Genomic DNA, 17517 nt, shown 5'->3' on the forward strand with positions numbered 1-17517 from the left:
ACTTTTTTAATATTTATTTTTTAGTTTTCGGTGGACACAACATCTTTATTTTACTTTTATGTGGTGCTGAGGATCGAACCCAGCGCCCCGTGCATGCCAGGCGAGCGCACTACTACTTGAGCCACATCCCCACCCAATGAGATTTCTTGATGTCAAGGGTTATCTGTAGGGCCTAAGTTGGAGATTATCCCATAAAAACAGATTTTCTAGAAATATAAGGTTGCACTTATATTTAACCTTATAAAACTGTCATTTCTATGGACCAAGACACTCAGCTATTGGCAATTTCATATGGTTCAGCCTAAGAGAAATAATGGAATTATAACTGTGGGTTTTATGGAAAATGATGAATATGATCTGAATATTATGATAATTTTTCCTATTGGAAGAAAAAAAATGCTAAAGACACAAAAATCAATATAAATTACCTTGTGGGAGCCCTTACTGGTCTCTTTCATTACTGAAGCCACCTTTCTGTCAAAATGGTATTATCTGAAAACAGAATTCCATTCCACGAGCATTGTCACAGCAGCCACCTGCCAACATTGTTCTCTCCCCGTCAATACTGTCCCCCTCACTGATGCTCCAAGGCTGGAGGCAGATGAAAAGGGAGTGTTTTTTTTCTTGGGGCCAGAGGGACCTTGCACAGTCCTTCAGCACATTTGAAAGGGGTTGTTGGAAGATTCTCCACAGACACATCCACTCACACAGAGAGAACAGAGCTCCAAGGGATTCTTGAAACTAGAGGAAAGACCCAGAGAGCTCCTGCTTCTCCATTGTTGACTTGAAATTAACCCTGGGCCCAGGAGCAAACTCCCTTCGGGGTCTGTGAGAGAGAACCCTCAGTTCTTCCTTCCTCAGGGAGTTGGGCCTCCAAGTGTGTGTGAAATTGGGAACTGAAGTGCTCTGGGTATGTTGGTGGGGTTGGTACTGCTGGCCTCCCTCGGATGAAGGTGACTGCCATCTTCAAGGACAGCTAGTCACAAGGGATGTTAAAGTGGGATCAGAAACAAGGAAGCATTTTATAACCCACAGCCATGAGATTCATCATAAGATCTTAAGAGAAGTTGCCCTTTGAGTTTAATGTCAGAGGATATAACTACCAGGGTATCTATGTCATTCATCAGGCCCAGCTCTCTATCCAGGCTGCTTAGAGGTTGGGAACAGGAGGCTTGGCTCTGGGTAAGTTTATTCCTCTGGCCCCGAGGAGAGCCACAGTTTCTACAGTGATTCATTTTTCATCTGCATTCAGCCTTGGGGCATCAGTGAGAGGAGCTGTGTGACCTTGGCCAAGTTTCTTCACTTCTCTGGGCTTCTGAGTGGGAATAATGGCGTATTCATCTCACGGGGCACAAAAGAGGATGAGAGGAGTTGCTGTTGGTAAAAGCCTTTAGAACCATGCCCAGCATGGCAGCAGTGTGGCCTGTGCTCTCCATGTAAACAAGCACCTCAAGGCATTCATGCTGCGAAAGACCTGCAGAAGTGGCTCATCCTTTCATTTTAGGATCACAGATGACACCCGACCAAAAGGACCTCTAACCTTCCCTAAGCGACACTTTGGGACATTCCTAGGAGCTTTAAATATCTTTTGAATGGCAGGAGTGGCCTTGGCAGTGACCCTTTCTGCATTGCCAACACTTGGGGTGAGCAACAGTCTTCAACCACACAAGATTCATCATCTTTTCTGCCTCCCCAAACCTTGCATTATCAGAAAAAGAGGTGCAATCTGTAGAGGAAACTTCCTGCCCCCCAAAATACCTTCCCTGCACCCTTGATACCACCCCCCGGCAGAGTGTGGGTGCAATGACACAGCACAGCAAGAGTCACACAGGGCTCAGGGGAGAGGAAAGAAGCCTGGACTGCAGAGAAATTGGTCACCTGGGCCAGCAGCCCGTGCCACTGATCCCACCTGCTCCAGAACAGCGTGGTCCCCTTCACAGTCAAGCCCACAGAGCTGAAGCCGGTTACAGAGGCACTTAAGGAAAAGCTTAATTATAGGGAGAAAGCCGCCTCCGCCTTAATGTGTTTGGAAAGACACCAGCTCACTTAACCCCTTGTCTGTCCGAGACTGAAGGAGACTGGAGCAGAAATCACTCTCCCCTGTGTTCATCTGATGGAAAACAGGGGAGGGCGGGGGACAAACAGCTCCAACCTAAAAGAACAGGGTGGTTGTGAACACTGATGAAGCCAGTGTGTGTCCACGGTGCTGGGCACTGGCAGCCACTGCTGTCATCATGCAATGCCAGAATTGGCTTGTGTGCCATCCTGTAGGTATCTGGGGGCTGCATCTGGTCCACGGAGATGCTATATTTTTGCAGATCCCTCAGATCCCTCTAGAAACCTGTTCTTCAAATATACAAAGAGCCAGTCATCCTGGGGAGACCTGCTCCACTCTATTCTCCCCAAGGGCAGAACAAGGCAAGAAGAACAGGGCTCCAGCTCCAACAGCAGGGACTTTGTTTAGATAGGAGGAGGAACTGGCCGTCAGTAAAGATTAACTTTAAAACCGAACTAATTTGGACTAATTGGAGGGAGGTGAGTCTGAATCACTTAAAACTCTGAATTAGACCCTATTTTTAAATGAAATATAGTTTTTTGCTTTCAAGCACTTACAGTGACTCAAACTAGGGCGCTTTAGTAAATGAATAAGAGTGATAATTAGCATCTTGTCTCTTTGGAGGGAAAAGCGAGTGCTGGAGGAGAAATTTTTTCTTTCATGAAAGGGCAGAAGCAAACTTCAGCCCAGCCCTGTCGAATTATTCCCAATTTTGAATCTGCAGAGGCACTACAACATCAAGCACAGGTCGAGGCAGCTGAGGGTGGCAGAGGCTTTGCTTAGACCAGTCTTTAGAACACAGGGCTTTGGAAATGGCCCAGGCTCAGAGAGCACAGCTGATGACCTCCCCAGTTTCCTTCAAGCTCTCTGCATCTATTTGCCTTATGGCTCAGCTTTTTAAACATAAGGAGAAGCCTTTAAGCCCTCATGTCCTAGTCTCTTGTCATTTATTACCACCATGCAGTGACGCTGGGCTATGAGGCCAATAAATCATTGGGACGGGAAGTGACTACTGGCCGGATTAATTTCATTATCATCCTTAAGCAGATAGGTGTCTAGCACAGCCGATGTCTCTGTGAAGAGGGATGCTCCATCTCCCCTGACAGGCCCTCCCTGTGCCTCTCGGACAGCTGTGGTACCTCTGTTTTCCCCGCTGGAGTGACCTATCCTGCCTTTCCCTACTAAAGACACCGAGTGGCCACCTCTCTGAGAGGCCCACTCTGTGTTGCACAGGTGCACGGAGTGGGGAGGCTTAGCTGAGCAAGGCAGGCATTCTAGCCAGGAGTATCAAAGGGAGGTACTGGTGGCTCCACCCCTTCCTGATGTCTAGAAAAGCTTGCCACCCAGACACAGGGAGAGGAGGAGATGGCCTGCAGGTCTGGAACTCAGAGCTTCACAGCGGTGCCATAATAAGCCCCTCCCTGGCCACTTTCACCCAGCAGGGCAGTGCCTCCCACTTGACCCTCCCTCTGCCCACCGATGCCTGTATTCCTGAGTCCAGCCAGGCATACTATTAGATAGCTGCATGGGAGCTGGGCAAGGTGGCCCATGTCTTTAATCCCAGTAACTTGGGAGGCTGAGGCAGGAGGATTGCAAGTTTGAGGTCAGCCTGGACAATTTAGTAAGATCCCATTTCAAAATAAAAACATAAATAGCTCTGGGCACACAGCTCAGTGATAGAGTGCTTGCCTACAGTGTTTGAAGTCCCACATTCAATGCCTAGTTCTAAAAAGATAGATAAATATATAAAGCTTTCTGGGGAGTCTTACAAAACCCCAAAGCTAACGACTGCTCTTGGAAAGATGACTCCAAGGCCAGGAAGCCCAGGCTGCAGAGGACTGAGCTTGGGAGCAGGCTGTGACTCCGCAGCTTCCTCTGTGAGGTCTTCTCCAGCAAAGCCAGGGGGGCAGTACTGGCTCAGGTGTCACCATGGCAACCATTTCTAAACTGAGTCTGAGACCTGCTCAGCCATAGAGCCCAAGGATGGGTGTTCTCTCTTCCTGGCTGCTGTCCAGAAACCTTGGCTCTAGAATAGTCTCAGCTTCTGGCTGGCTGAGGGCAGAGCAAAGGCCTGCCTAGCGTGGGCCCATCTCCCTGGGATTTCTGAGCCGTGAAACACAGCTCTAAGCTATCTGTGGAAAAGCACCTGCTACTCCTGAGTGTCAACCTCGACCCCTCCCTGACTTCATCTCCCTCCCAGGTGGCTTGTAGCATCCACCTCCTGAGCCCCTCAGAATCCATTCCCCAGGGCGTCTCCACAGCACTGCATTACTGTGGACAGCCCCATCCCTTATCTGAAATTCTGCCACAGCTTCCAGCGGGGCTCCCTATTTCCAGCTTTGCAGCTCTTCTGTGCATACCCCATGCCCACCACAATCACTTTCTGAAACACAAGTCTCCCCTGCTAAAGGCCCTCTCCTGCGATCTGCTGTCCTTGGGTAAAATGCAAACTCCTAAGAGGCTGAACAGGCCTGAAGGATCTGCATTTCCCCTTCTCAGCACCCCCCTCCGACTTCTCTGGCCTTTCTCTGGAGAAGCAGTTAATGGCTAAATAACAGGCCTGAGCCTCAGTGTACCCATCTATAAGCAATGGGACCGACCCCATAGGACTGCCGTAAGATGGAATGAGCCGAAATAAAGGTTAATGCTGAAGTCAGCACCTGGTCCAGAATAAGCATTCCCTAAGCCCCGATATTATCAGCTCTTACTGCCACCCAGAACCCTCCTACCATTTCGACCAGTCCAAAGTTGTCTCTTGAATACACACGCGGTCTCTTGTCTGATGGATGTGCTGGCACCCTATCTCAGTGTGGACCTGGTCTTCGCACCTCTCCTGTGCATTCCCAGCTCTTAGCACATAACAGACACTCAACAAAGACGTGGCTAATGCTGCTGAACAAATCCCAGTATCCAGTGTGTTCAGGAACTTTTCCTGCCTCCTTGCCATGCACAGGCTTCTCTGGCACTCACGTCTTGGGAGAGTCACGTACTCCCTCAGCCTTCACCCAGCAGAACGGTCAAGGGCTAAAGGAAGTACCACTGCATATTGCAAACACACAGAAAGTTGATAACTTCTTTAGAATAAGGGCCAGACACAAAAGGATTCAAGGTCTGCTGTGAACACCATGGAGTGAGGTGAGGTCTGGGGCTTTCACAGGCTCTGTTGGCATCAATACACTTGGCATGTGGCCGTCACGTGTGTGTGACAGCTATCCTCTGGCTTTCCTAGGAACACACTTTGCAAGGCCAGACCATCTCATCAGGCCAGAACTTCCCATCTAAACTGCAGGACGGTGTGATCAGGCAGACCTCCAAGTGTACCACGAGGGACAGCAGCAATTCCTGGGCTCCTCTGAATGAGCAACCAAGGAAAACTTCTGTCCCAGAAACCAGCAATCTGCCAACTATTCCAGAAAGTAAGTGGGAGTCCTGGTTTTTTTTTTTTTTTTTTTTAAAGATTGATGTGATTTTTTTTTAATACCTTTATTTTATTTACTTATTTTTATGTGGTGCTGAGGATCGAACCCAGCGTCTCGCACATGCTAGGCGAGTGCTCTACTGCTGAGCCACAGCCTCAGCCCCTTCTTTTTTTTTTTTTTTGAAGAATTTACCTGGTACTGGAGGTCATCCAATTCAGCTGAGTTAAGAAGAAGTAAATGTCGAGGTCAAGTCTCATTCTTACCTCATAGTGGCCGATGGTATTCAGCTTGGTTATTCCATCTTCAAGAATCACAGAGGAACTGTCAATATCCAGAAGTTCTTTTTGTCGTGTGCCTACTTGAAGCTCTGAAAAAGGAAAGGGGGAGTCATTTTGTTCCATTTTAAAATCATGATGAAAAATTTAAATGTGGTGCTGGGGTTGTGGCTCAGTGGTAGAGCACTTGCCCTGCGTGCATGAGGCACTGGGTTGGATCCACAGCACCACATAAAAATAAACATATAAAATACAGGTATTATGTCCATCTACAACTAAAAAGAATTAATAAAAAAAATTTAAATGCTCTCTTGCTATTTTCACACGTATATTTCAAAAATAAAATTTGAATGAAGTGGTAAAGCTTTGAAGATGTGGAGACACATCAGCCAGACTGGCAGCCTGAGCTTTGTTTTGTTTCTGGTTTGTGTTCAGGGCTCTGACATTTCAGTCTGCTTCTCCCTGAAGCTTTCACGCTGAGGCTAAGCCTGGAAGTAAAGCCACTGAAGACACAACCAGGCATCCTCCAAGGGTCTAAGTGCTTCAGAAAATTTCCAATATTCACACACATATGAACACATTTTCACCAACAAAGGTGCAATATGAACTCTCTGCAGGTTCTTGCAGGGGAGGTGCTGTGCAGCCACCAGCAAAACAGGGTGCAAACTCCCCGAAGGGTGACCAGCTTGTGCCTGGAGGTCAGAATGTGGCCACTAATGTGGTGGTGTTGTTTTTTTTAAATTTCCTGAACCTGCAGTGTTTTATGAATTATTATGTTAACATCAATTTAATTTCCACATTTAAATATTAGGAAATTAAACAAAAAAATGTGGACTCCTGATTTCTCCTTTTAAAAATCAGGGACTGCTAGGCATGGTGGCACATGCCTATAATCCCAGGGCAGAAAGATCTCAAGTTCAAGGACAGCAACCTAATGAGAGACTCTCAGCAACTTAGTGAGACTCTGTTTCAAAATTAAAAAAAAAAAGAAGAAGAAGAAGAACTGGGGAGACAATTCAGTGGTAAGCAACTCTGGGTTAAATCCCCAGTCCCCCCCACCAAAAACAAAAACAAACAACAACAACAAAAAAAAAAACTGGTGCTCAGGAGGAGCCAACAGCTCCTATTGTCCAGGGGCTGCTGGAACTGAAGGGACACTGAAGGGATAGAGAAAAGGGATTGAGGGAGAGAGCTACATGACATCTGGAGGTGCAACTGAGTGATACAACTTGCCTGGCTCATGTGAGGCCCTGGGTTTAATCTCCAGCACTGAAGAAAAAATTAATTTTTTTAAAAAATCAGGTAATCATCAGGTAACACTGACCCTGCAGCCTGCATGGCAATCCTTGGCTGAAGCCAAGTGGCTCTCTCTTAGAAGGCAAGTCCTTTCCCAAGTCAGACCCCACTATTTCCTACTGCGCTGGGTGTGACATTCCTATTTACATACTTCCTGCCCCTTTGGGCATCTCTCTCTGAGCCTCTACTGAAAGAGGTCTGCGCATCCCAGAAAGGATTGGGTTTCAGTACAATTTATGGCTGATTTCTAAGGCTTTGCCTCAGTTTGCTGAGACTATCCTTGGAGGTAGTTTGGAAGAACAGCAGGGATGCAGAAGTGCGACATGGCCTCTAGGCTGTGTCCCCGCTTATCAGCATACAATGTAATGCCACCAGCTTGTTTTTGCCCCTGCCTTCCTACTTTAGGAGGTAAGGGGATGCCTGGTTGAAAAAAAACCCAGGAAAAGTGGGAAGACGCCACCGTCACTACCACGGGGCTCATTAGTGGCAGTCCTGAGGCTGTTTTCCCTGTGGTTGTTGGGCTGGGTGTGCCCATGTCCTAAGTGGTCAGAGCCATACATTTGCAAGACACATATTCAAGGTGAGGGAGCTGATGGTCTGATTAGGCCATGGTTTCCTGGCTGAGGCTCCCCTTTTACCCAGTCTGTAAGCAAGTAAGTTGAAACTATCTTTGAGCTGCCCAGCAGTCTATCCAATGGAAGGAAAAAGAAAAGCAGTAGAGAAAGGTGGCCCAACACCCTGTTTTCTTTGAAGCAGGTTGAGCAGTCACTGCACATTTGCAGGGTCTCCCAGAGACTTCCCAGACCCCGCCTCAAGGCTCTTCTCTAGCAGGTTTGATTGGAGGGGGAAGATTTTAATTGCCTGCTTAGTTGAGGCCTACAACTGCATGTGGAGGGGAGATGAACCTTGTTACGCTGTCTGTCACTGCACGATTTTGCTGCTTTCCTGTCCCATTATCTGCTCTACAACCCCCCAGCGATCTCCCAGGAGGCCTGCACAAAGCTCAACTCTTAAAATGTTGATGAACATTTGAGGGGAGTGGAGCCCTGTTAGCCTGCTCACGCATATGCTCTCCTTTGCAGTATACCAGAGAGCCCGCAAATGAATTCATAGCAGATGCTGCTGTGGGTTGGGGGAGGATGGAGAAGATACTTAATGCAGCCTGCGATTAGCACAGAGAGGAAGATGACCTTTCCGGCATGCTGGAGTTAACACTCAGCGGCTGAGACACCCGCTAATGACATGCTCGGTATCACAACAAACAAATCAAATGCCAATGTGAAATGCAACACACACGGAGGGCACGGGGTTTACACCTCTTTGTACTTCCTGATGCAAGGTGGTTCCATTTGGTCTCAGGGTCAGCAATCTCATGAATCTGATTTACAAACACAATATTTAAAAAAACAGCATCCCAGAAGGATTCTGCTGGCTAGGCAGAGTCACAATGCTGGTGAGAGAATGAAGTAGTCCCCTGGCCCCCCAGACATGCCCTCTGGGGACAAACTGGCCACGTAAGCTTTGCCAAACAGAAGCTACAGGGCAGGAAGAGAGCAAAGGCAAGGCGGGCACTCATCAGGGGATCAGGACGGAGTTCCCACAGCGCCTTACCAAGACCAATCTCGTTGAGCTGGAGTCCATAAGGAGAGCCGTTTTTGCTCAAGAACGCTTGGAAAATCTTTTCTTTGGCTTGGCCTATGGTATCGCAGTCAAGGACGTTGACTGAAATATTCCGACAGACATCTGCACTCTCGTTTTCTGGGATTTTTTCAAAGACGACATTTAATGCCTGCAAGAATACAAACAGGTTTCCAAGTCTATTAGATAATTGCGATCTGAAAGGCATTCATAAAAGACACAAGCTTCAGCGAGCCCTACTAATACCTCTGACAGCACATTAGCAAACACCGTAGCGCATTATACTACTTTAATCTTTTCTCCATAATCCATTCTTTTCAGGGATAATGGAAAGGAAAACAGAAAGTTAAAACTCTCATTATAGAGCAAGCATTGAATAAATAGATCTGGGAGGAAAAAATACATACACATAAATATTCCAAAAATGGCGATTTCTAATTTCATCCTCAAAAAAAAAAAAATTGGAAAGTTCCCACAGTAAATGAGGGCAGACTGGTGATTATCTTTTTTATTAACAAGAACCACAGAGTCCCACAAGTAAAGTTCCGGGTGACAGGAAAGGTTACGAGGTCCCCGTATTGATCACACCAAAGAGGTCAATTCTTAATATGCATCATTAATTATGGTAGCATTCATCTCCCCTCCACTTCAACACCTTCAGTCAGACGTGTCTGAGCCCTCATTAAAATACTGAGATTCCCCACCCTGTACTATTATTCCTGCATTAATTACATTTCAGTGCCATTACTTTGTCATTTAATTCTCCCAGTGCAGCGAAACCTCAAAATCAGACTAATGGGGGAAGGAAGGCTTGTGTGTGGGAACAGAATGGAGGGCTGTCTCACAAGGCATCTGAAAGCAAGTTCAAGTTGACTTTGGTGAACGGGATCCAGGGGAGGGCCGGGAGCTGCGTCAGTAGCGTGACACAGTTTAGGTTCCCGGGCACCTTGGTGATCATGGAGACAGAGGGTACAAAATGCACAATTATTTCATGGATTTGGGCCTGGGTTAATGAAGGACTATAAAATGATCCAATAATGGGAATGGGAAGAAATTACGGGGCATGAGGATCTTTGGGATCACCTCAACTTTGAATAATAGTACCTGCCCCTTGAGTGCTGTTAGGAGATTAAGTGAGATGATGCACTCTGGAGTTGCTGGGAAGGAGGACACTGGCAGCAGTGACTTATCAAGTCGATGCCATGGTCTGCTGTCCTTGTCACAGTGTGCCCTCATCGGGAAACAGAGGCTCCCTCCACACTGACCAGCAGGACTCAAACTACATGCTCAGCGTCTCTGTCACGGTGAGGAGGAAGGTGCCAGCCATTTATCCCTGACTTCAGTTCCCGCCCACCCCTCACCAGCTGGGTAACCCTCTGTAGTTCGGCTTCTCAGCTGAAAAGTGGGAATAACTGTGACCGACTCCTGAGGGTTCTGTGACAGTGAACCCACCAAGCCCCATAGCATTTAAAACCATAACTGGTGACGGGTGACTGGCACTGGGAGATGCGACGTGCAGACCACCCATGTGGACAGGAGGCCTGTCACTTGGCTCCTCTGCCCCTCAGGATGGGGGCAGGGCACAATAGCTCTGAGGCCACCAATTCCATCACGGAGGCCTCTTCCCTTGTGACAGATTCACCTCCAGAAGGTGCCACCTCTACGTCCAATCTCCTTGTGGGATAGGATTTCAACACAGGAACAACTGAAGAGCAGACGTGCCCCTGAGAACCACCAGCATGGCAGAGGCCTCACGTCCCCATCAGTGGTCCTTAAGTCACATCTCCCAGGTGCTAAGCCAATTCTCAGGGGCTTACAAGGATGAAGAGGGAGAAGGCAAATCCTCCAGATATCAGGCTCTCACCAGTCACGGGATTTGACACTGCTTGACCTTGGACTTCTCAGCCTCCAGAAAGGTGAAAAGCACATTTCTGATGTTTATGAGCCACCCTGTTTGTGACTTAAAAACCTGTCCCTACCATCCTGTTTATAATTACCCAAGAGGAAACCTGGGTCCAGTTCTGGCCCAGGGACTAAGGCTCAGTGTGAGTGGACCCTGAACTCAGTCTGGGCTATGCAGGGCTCCACACTTGGGCAGAGGGGCTCTGGCCGGCTCTCAGAGAACATAGTTTCTGGGTCAGTCATAGACCAGCAAAGGGTTCACTACTTCTCAGTTCACAAACAAACAAAACTCTAGACGAGGAGAAGCTGGGCAGGGGGAACACTACTGGGCAGACTGTCCAGAAGGATCTAATGAGGTGAAGCCTCACACCCACATCCTGTCCCTCATCTTCCTTTTTTTTTTTAACAATATTTATTGTGGCCAAAACCTCTGCCAAATACATTTCAAGACATACACTTTCATTTTCCTTTCTTTCTTTATTCTTTTGGTGCTGGGAGCAAACCCAGAGCCTTGAGCATGCTAAGCTTGCCTTCCATCTCTGAGCTACACCCCAGGGCAGACCTCTTTGAATCCTCCCAGCGACCTAGCAAGGATCCCTCATTTGAGAGTGAGAATAGCGAGGCCCAGAAGGACTAAGTAACTTGCTCCAGGAAACCCAGTAAGTGACAGAGCCAGGAAGCAAGCCTGATGTGCCTAACTATAGAGTTGGTGCCACCATCCTACCCTGGGCTAAGGTGTTGACTCTTCTTGCACCCTGGCCCTTGCTCCTCCGGGGCCCAGCAACTGCCTGGGAACCCTCCCGTCTGAGACCTGGCTGTGGGCAGCGTGCTGGGCTGGAGTCCCACACACATGGCTGCAGAATGCACATAAGCACCAGGCCTGAGGCTACGTCCACACCCGACCTGGCATCTCCATCGGGGGTATCCCAGGGTGGCAGTGAGCGCTCGTCCACAGGGGCTTCCAAGATAGAGATGAATGGAAGCACCTTTTAATCAGAGCCCTACGATCCCGGCTCAGGTAATAGTTTTATAGGTATTTGTGAAATAACAATCTGTTACTACCTAACGGGCTCTATTGTCTTTAACAAAAACACCTCTTTATAGGCAATAAATGTTCTTAAAAAATAACCATGAGGGGAAAAAAATTCCTAACTGAATGTAAAATAATGTAAATCTCCCACTGCCTCCACAGCTAGATGGGTGGAAAAGAGGTAAAATGGCATTTTAGAGAGTCCACAGGGAATTCTGAGAGCAAAGCCAGACACAAATTGATTTGTATTCATTTTTATGCTGCTGACACTTAGTGCTCAAACAGCAGTTTCCTAAAATGTGCATTTAGGGGCTCTCAGGTCGCCGAGCCTCTTGACGCCTCCACCTGCAGCTGGGAAAACCCACTCTGGGCCTTCCTTCGCTGGCAGGAGGAGGTGGCCTTCAGCCTCTGGGCCCCTAGGGAGCACTTCCCAGTGGGAGCGCCTCCTCCAGCTCCTCCCCCATCAAACCCACTGGCCTAGAACCTTCTCCCAGTCCCTGGTGTCAGGTTTGCAGGCCCTTGAGACCTTAACGCACACTTGGCGTTTGCTCTGGGACCATTCACGATAGGTTTGGGAGGCAGCTAGGAGAGAATACTCAGCCACCAGGCACCTCCAGCAGCTGAGTAAGTCGGGCAGGGTGGGAGGGCTGGCCGAGCACCTACCTCCACAGCCCACAGCCCGTTCTCTGCTCCCTCCCAGCCCCTGGAGTGTAGGCAAGCCACTAACTTCTCTAGTCTTAAAATTCTCATCATTCTTATCTGGAAGGAGTGATAGGATCAATAAATAATGACAGTGGTGAATGTGATCATTACACACCTGTGATCCCAGCAACTCGGGAGGCTGAGGCTGGAGGATCACAAGTTCAAAGCCAGCCTCAGCAACTTAGTGAGGCCCTAAGCAATTGAGCAAGAACCTATCTCAAAATAAAATATAAAAAGAGGGCTGCGGAGCTGGGGTTGTGGCTCAGTGGCAGAGTGCTCACCTCACACATGCGAGACCCTGGGTTTGATCCTCAGCACCACATAAAAATAAATAAATAAAATAAAGGTGCTGTGTCCAACTACAACTAAAAAATAAATATTAAAAAAAGAGAGAGGGCTGGGGAGCTGGGGTTGTGGCTCACTGGTAGAGCATTTGCCTAGCATGTGTGAGGCACTGGGTTTAATCCTCAGCACCACATAAAAATAAATTAATTAAACAAAGATATTGTGTCCATCTACAACTAGAATTTAAAAAAAAAATTTTTTTTTAATTTTTTAAATAAAAAGGGCTGGGGTTGTGGCTCAATGGTTAAGCACCCCCAGGGTTCAGTCCATAGTACCAAAAAAAATAATAATTAATAATAATACTGATAGTGGTGACACAAACGAAGGAGTGCTTGGTGTGTGCTGAGCACTGTTTAAGACAGGGAGTGTGTGTACGTTAGTATGTATTAATTAACCTCAGGACAATCTTGAGGTGGACTCAGCTATTATTCTCATTTTGCAGGCGACAGACCCATGCACAGAGAGGTTAAATAAATTGCACAAGGTCCCCCAGCAAGAGAACCAGGCACTGGAGCTCCGTGTTCTTAAATAAACACCTGGTGATTCTGCCTTTCAAAATACGAGAAGGTTTTATGAAAGTAAGTGTGGTGCAAATCAATAGGGTGGTGACTCATTTTTAATACCCATCAAGGGCTTAAGTGCTCTAAAATGTACACTGGCCTTTTCCCCAGGAAGGTGCCACTCTGTTGAGAGAAGCTGCTCTGGGTCTCCCTACTTCCTCTGCATGAAAGTATCAGCAAAGCTGAGGTGACACAAAGGTTGACTGTCAACCAACAGGCATCGCTCCTCCTCTGCTAATAAAAGCCAGGTATCCACAGCTGGGGCCCCAGCTAGACCAGGAAGCCATAGTGTCAACTCCCTTTTCTCCTCCACCAGCAGCTGGTCATGTGTCCAAGCTCCTCAGCCAACAACAGGTAAAAGGAAAAGTTTTCTACTCAAACAAAAGGGATGAGTAGTGCTCAGGGCTATGGCAGCCATCTTGTGAGCAGGAGGGCAGGCTCAAGAGGAAGGGCAGTGGCCCAGAGCATTGATGTGATGCATGAGGCAGCATGTGGACTGGCCTTAAGCAGCAGACTGTCTGAGCGCAGCCCCGCATCCTTACTATTTCAGGCGTCATTTGACCTATTTTCTCTCACAGCTGAATGTACCCAAACCAACAGCACTCACTTTGTCCATGCTGAGGTTGACAAATTCATTCACACACACCTACTTATTTTGCACCTATTGTGTGCAGGGCATGACAGCAGGAAGCTGAGTCTGGCACTCTTCCTGCCTGGTGAGTCCTAACAGATGAGAACTGTGAGGTGGACACAACCAATCCTGCCAGGGAGACCGTGGTAGGGATGGACAGGGTGTTTCAGGGGTTCTGATGAGACAGGGCAAAGGACAGGTAGCTGATTATCAAAGGAAAGGAAATGGGTAGATAGCACGTCCCCATCAACCAGTTGCTAACACCTGGGGTGGGGGAGAATTACACTTTCCAACCCAAGCAATCACCCCTTGGGGCTACAAAGGAAACCCAAAATCTATATAAAGGGGCAGGACACACCCACTCCCACGGGTACCAGCTAAAAGGGCCCATCCTCTCTGGAGAAATCTCTCTCTCTCTCTCTCTCTCCCCCCTTCTGTCTCTTAAATCAAATTCACTTTCTACCCTTGCCTTGGTTCTGCTGGGTGTTTAATCTTCAACACTGGGGAACAAGGACACCAGCCTGTTTTTCCAAGATTGGTATCATGGAGAGCTATCACCTCCAGCTTGGAGCAGGTATTCCAAGGGACAGAACTTGGGAAGGCTGCATGGAAGAGTGATTGGGATTGGGTCTTCAGAACCTCTCCAGAAGGAGGTGTCTGGACACGGAGACACCTGGCTATCAGATTCAGTCTCTAACTTGGGCTACCAGGTCAGGAAGCCTAGAGAAAGAATCCCACTCCTTTGGGGTGGAAGAGAGGGCCAGGCTTGCTGTCCCCAAACCACCACCTGCCATCTGAGGGAGAAGTCCTATAGAGGCAAAAATAAGGGCGAAGGAGAGAATGCTGCTCCGAATTTCTAGTAATGATAGCCGACACTTGTTGAACACTCATCACACACTGGGAACGAATCTGCTGACTTCTTGTACCTCACAACTTTATGAAGTGGGTAATATTATTAGCTCATTTAACAGATGGAGAAACTGAGACACAGTGAGGTCTAGAAACTTGATCAAGATCATAGAGCTGGTGGGGGCACAAGGAAGACATGTCCAGACTCTCAGCTGCAAAGATGGAAGGCCAATCAAGGTGCCCACCTTCCCTGGGCAGCAGAACCCTGCCAGAGGTTCTCAGTCAGTGCTACCAGAGGAGACAGGCTGGACACCTGGGAGAGGAGGCTGGACCCCCTGTGGTTCAGGTGACACCCATGGACAATTTTGCAGAATTTATGATCGTTTTCCTGTCTCTGCTGCTGTCTGTGGCCATGTGACCAAGTCCTGGCCAATGACAATACGTGGATGTGTTATGTGGCAGCTCTTGGGAAACTTCCCTAAAAGACAGCTGGTGACCGTCTGTCCCCTTTTCTCAGCTGTGCTTAGGTCCTGCTGTGGAAATGTGGAAGGAGGCTGGGAAGCAGGTGCCTTGGACCACGAGGCAAACTGGTTCACAGAAGTGGGTGGGGCCATGAAGTTATCCAGAAGGGAACCACCACCGAGGACTGCCACCCGCAACCACACGTGAGAGAAACCAGCTTCCCTGTGGCTCAAGCCTCAGGCCGCTCACTCTCGGCTCTGTGCAGCTGGACTGCACCCAGTGAGGGACCAGGCCAGGCACCCAGGAGTTATTAGAAGGGCAAGGCCATCTGGGAAGTGCTCGGCCAGGGACACTGGAAGGGCACGTCCCAAACCAGCCTCTTCTGGGTACCTGTTCAGGGTGATCATTCTTCTTGCTTGTCCACATCTGTCCAGCCAGCCACGATCTGCCACTGGTTGTAAATGCCCAGCCACGGGAGTTACACGTAACATTTTAAATAACATAGACACAGGCATTTAAGAAATGTTTTCCACCACGGTGGAGCAGGCTAATCAATTCCCAGCATCACCCGTCATCAATAACTAACCAACCAAAAGGAAAGCGGAAGGGACACTTCTGCTTGGTGTACCTTACAGGTGACAAGAAAAACAGGCTGGGTGGCTGAACATGTTCTATATATTCTTTTCTGATCTCATAACAGCTATACAGGGTGGGGTTTCATCATTGATTGTTTACTGATGAGAAAACCAACAGAGAGAAACGTAGGTGGTTTCCCCAAGGTCACACAGACATGTGGCCTGTGCCAGATTCAGACCCAGGACTGCAATATGCCAAGCCCCACCCACCTCTTTGGCCCCAGCCCCTGGGCACTTGGACCTATGACCACATGCCTATCTCGTGAGTGGTCTCCCCCCATGGTCCCTAATACCTCCCAGCAGTTCTGGGTATTGAGGAAACAGAGAAAATAAGGCTGCAGGAGCCCAGAGGCTGAATCTGAGGTGGAGTGACATTTTCCTGGGGGGAGAATGACCCGGTTGCTTTACTGGTTCTTCTACCTCATTCTTGGTGAGGAAGGGCGGGGAAGCCGATGTGTATTTGCCAGAATGCCTTATAATACCCAGAAAGTAATTGTCAAAGAATTTATTACAAACCAGCAACTTCATCGTAAAAGGTCTTAGAGCAATAATTGCTTTCATTAAATAAAACCTATAAAATATATTTCTAATTTCATTCCAGGGCCAAATGAAAGTCAAGAGAAAAAGGTCTGATTCTTATACCAAACTCAGAAAAGTCTCTTAAGATTTTCCAAGCTGGCATCAGTGGCCCTGGGACATCCTGGCTATCAACCCCTTAAAAACTGGGTCTACCCAACCCCCTTCCTTACTCAACACTCCTTCTCCTCTCCCCACCAAAGACAGACAGGCCACAACTCCCTGGATCCAATATTCTGCTCCCCTGACATCATAAGTGGGCATGGGGGTGAAAGGGGGCCCTTTTCCATGTCAAAGAAACAAGTTAGAGAAAAACTCCTCACATTTAAGTTTCTCTTACTAATTTTTCTGTTATTTGCAAGCATTATGTACATCCTAGAATGAAGCAGAACTGATTTAGCTAAAAATAATTGATTTTGATATTTTCTGTTTTTTCTTTGCAGAGAGCTCCATAAGTTTCATTTCCATTGCTGTGTCCCCAGAAGGAAGGCAAAGAGACCAAGGCCTTTGGGATGGGTGGGATGGAGGATTCTACTTTTTATTATGTCAAGTCCTAGATTAAGGGCCTATGCACTTTCTGCAAAGGGCCAGATAGTTAATATTTAAAGCTTAGAGGCTCATGTGGTCTCTGTTGCAACTACTCAACTCTGTCACTGTAGCAGGAGAGCAGTCATAGATAATAAGGAAATGAATGGGCATGACTGTGTTCCAATAAAACTTTATTTAATAATCAGGAGACCACATTTGGCCCCAGGCTGTTGTTTGCTGATTCCTGCTATAGATAACAGTATCTTCCAAGGGAAGACTGACTTATATGCCTAAAAGACAAATCTAGAAAATGCTTTTTACCTCCATCATCATTTGTGATAAAAGTTACCATTCTCTGAATCGTATAAATATAAACAAAGATTCTAATAATGAAATAATAGAATCACAATGGAGCCACAGAGAAGAAAATTAAATACTTTTGTACTTAGATAACTAAATTATTTTCTAATTCCAAGATTACAGATGTGAGAAGAAAGAATATGGAGAGGAAAGCCATTTAAAGCACCCATTTAAAGTTAATTTTTCATTTTCCACGGCTTGCCATCAACTAGGGAATGACTTACCTAACATGATTATAAAAAATGGTTTCACT

At 47.5% G+C, this 17517-nt stretch overlaps 1 protein-coding gene across 1 annotated transcript in view; it reads right to left on the reverse strand.

The window, feature by feature from the left end:
* The window catches only part of Plxnc1 (plexin C1), a 145024-nt gene that overhangs the window by 18102 nt on the left and 109405 nt on the right, over nt 1-17517 (reverse strand). The window contains exons 22-23 of the mRNA XM_027953425.2: nt 8658-8835; nt 5739-5842 (exon numbers count right to left, since the gene is read on the reverse strand). Coding sequence (XP_027809226.2) covers nt 5739-5842; nt 8658-8835 — 282 coding nt within the window. The remainder of the gene's footprint in view (nt 1-5738; nt 5843-8657; nt 8836-17517) is intronic.

The sequence above is a fragment of the Marmota flaviventris genome, chromosome 3, assembly GCF_047511675.1.
Source record: "Marmota flaviventris isolate mMarFla1 chromosome 3, mMarFla1.hap1, whole genome shotgun sequence".
In the NCBI taxonomy this organism is placed as follows: Eukaryota; Metazoa; Chordata; class Mammalia; order Rodentia; family Sciuridae; genus Marmota; species Marmota flaviventris.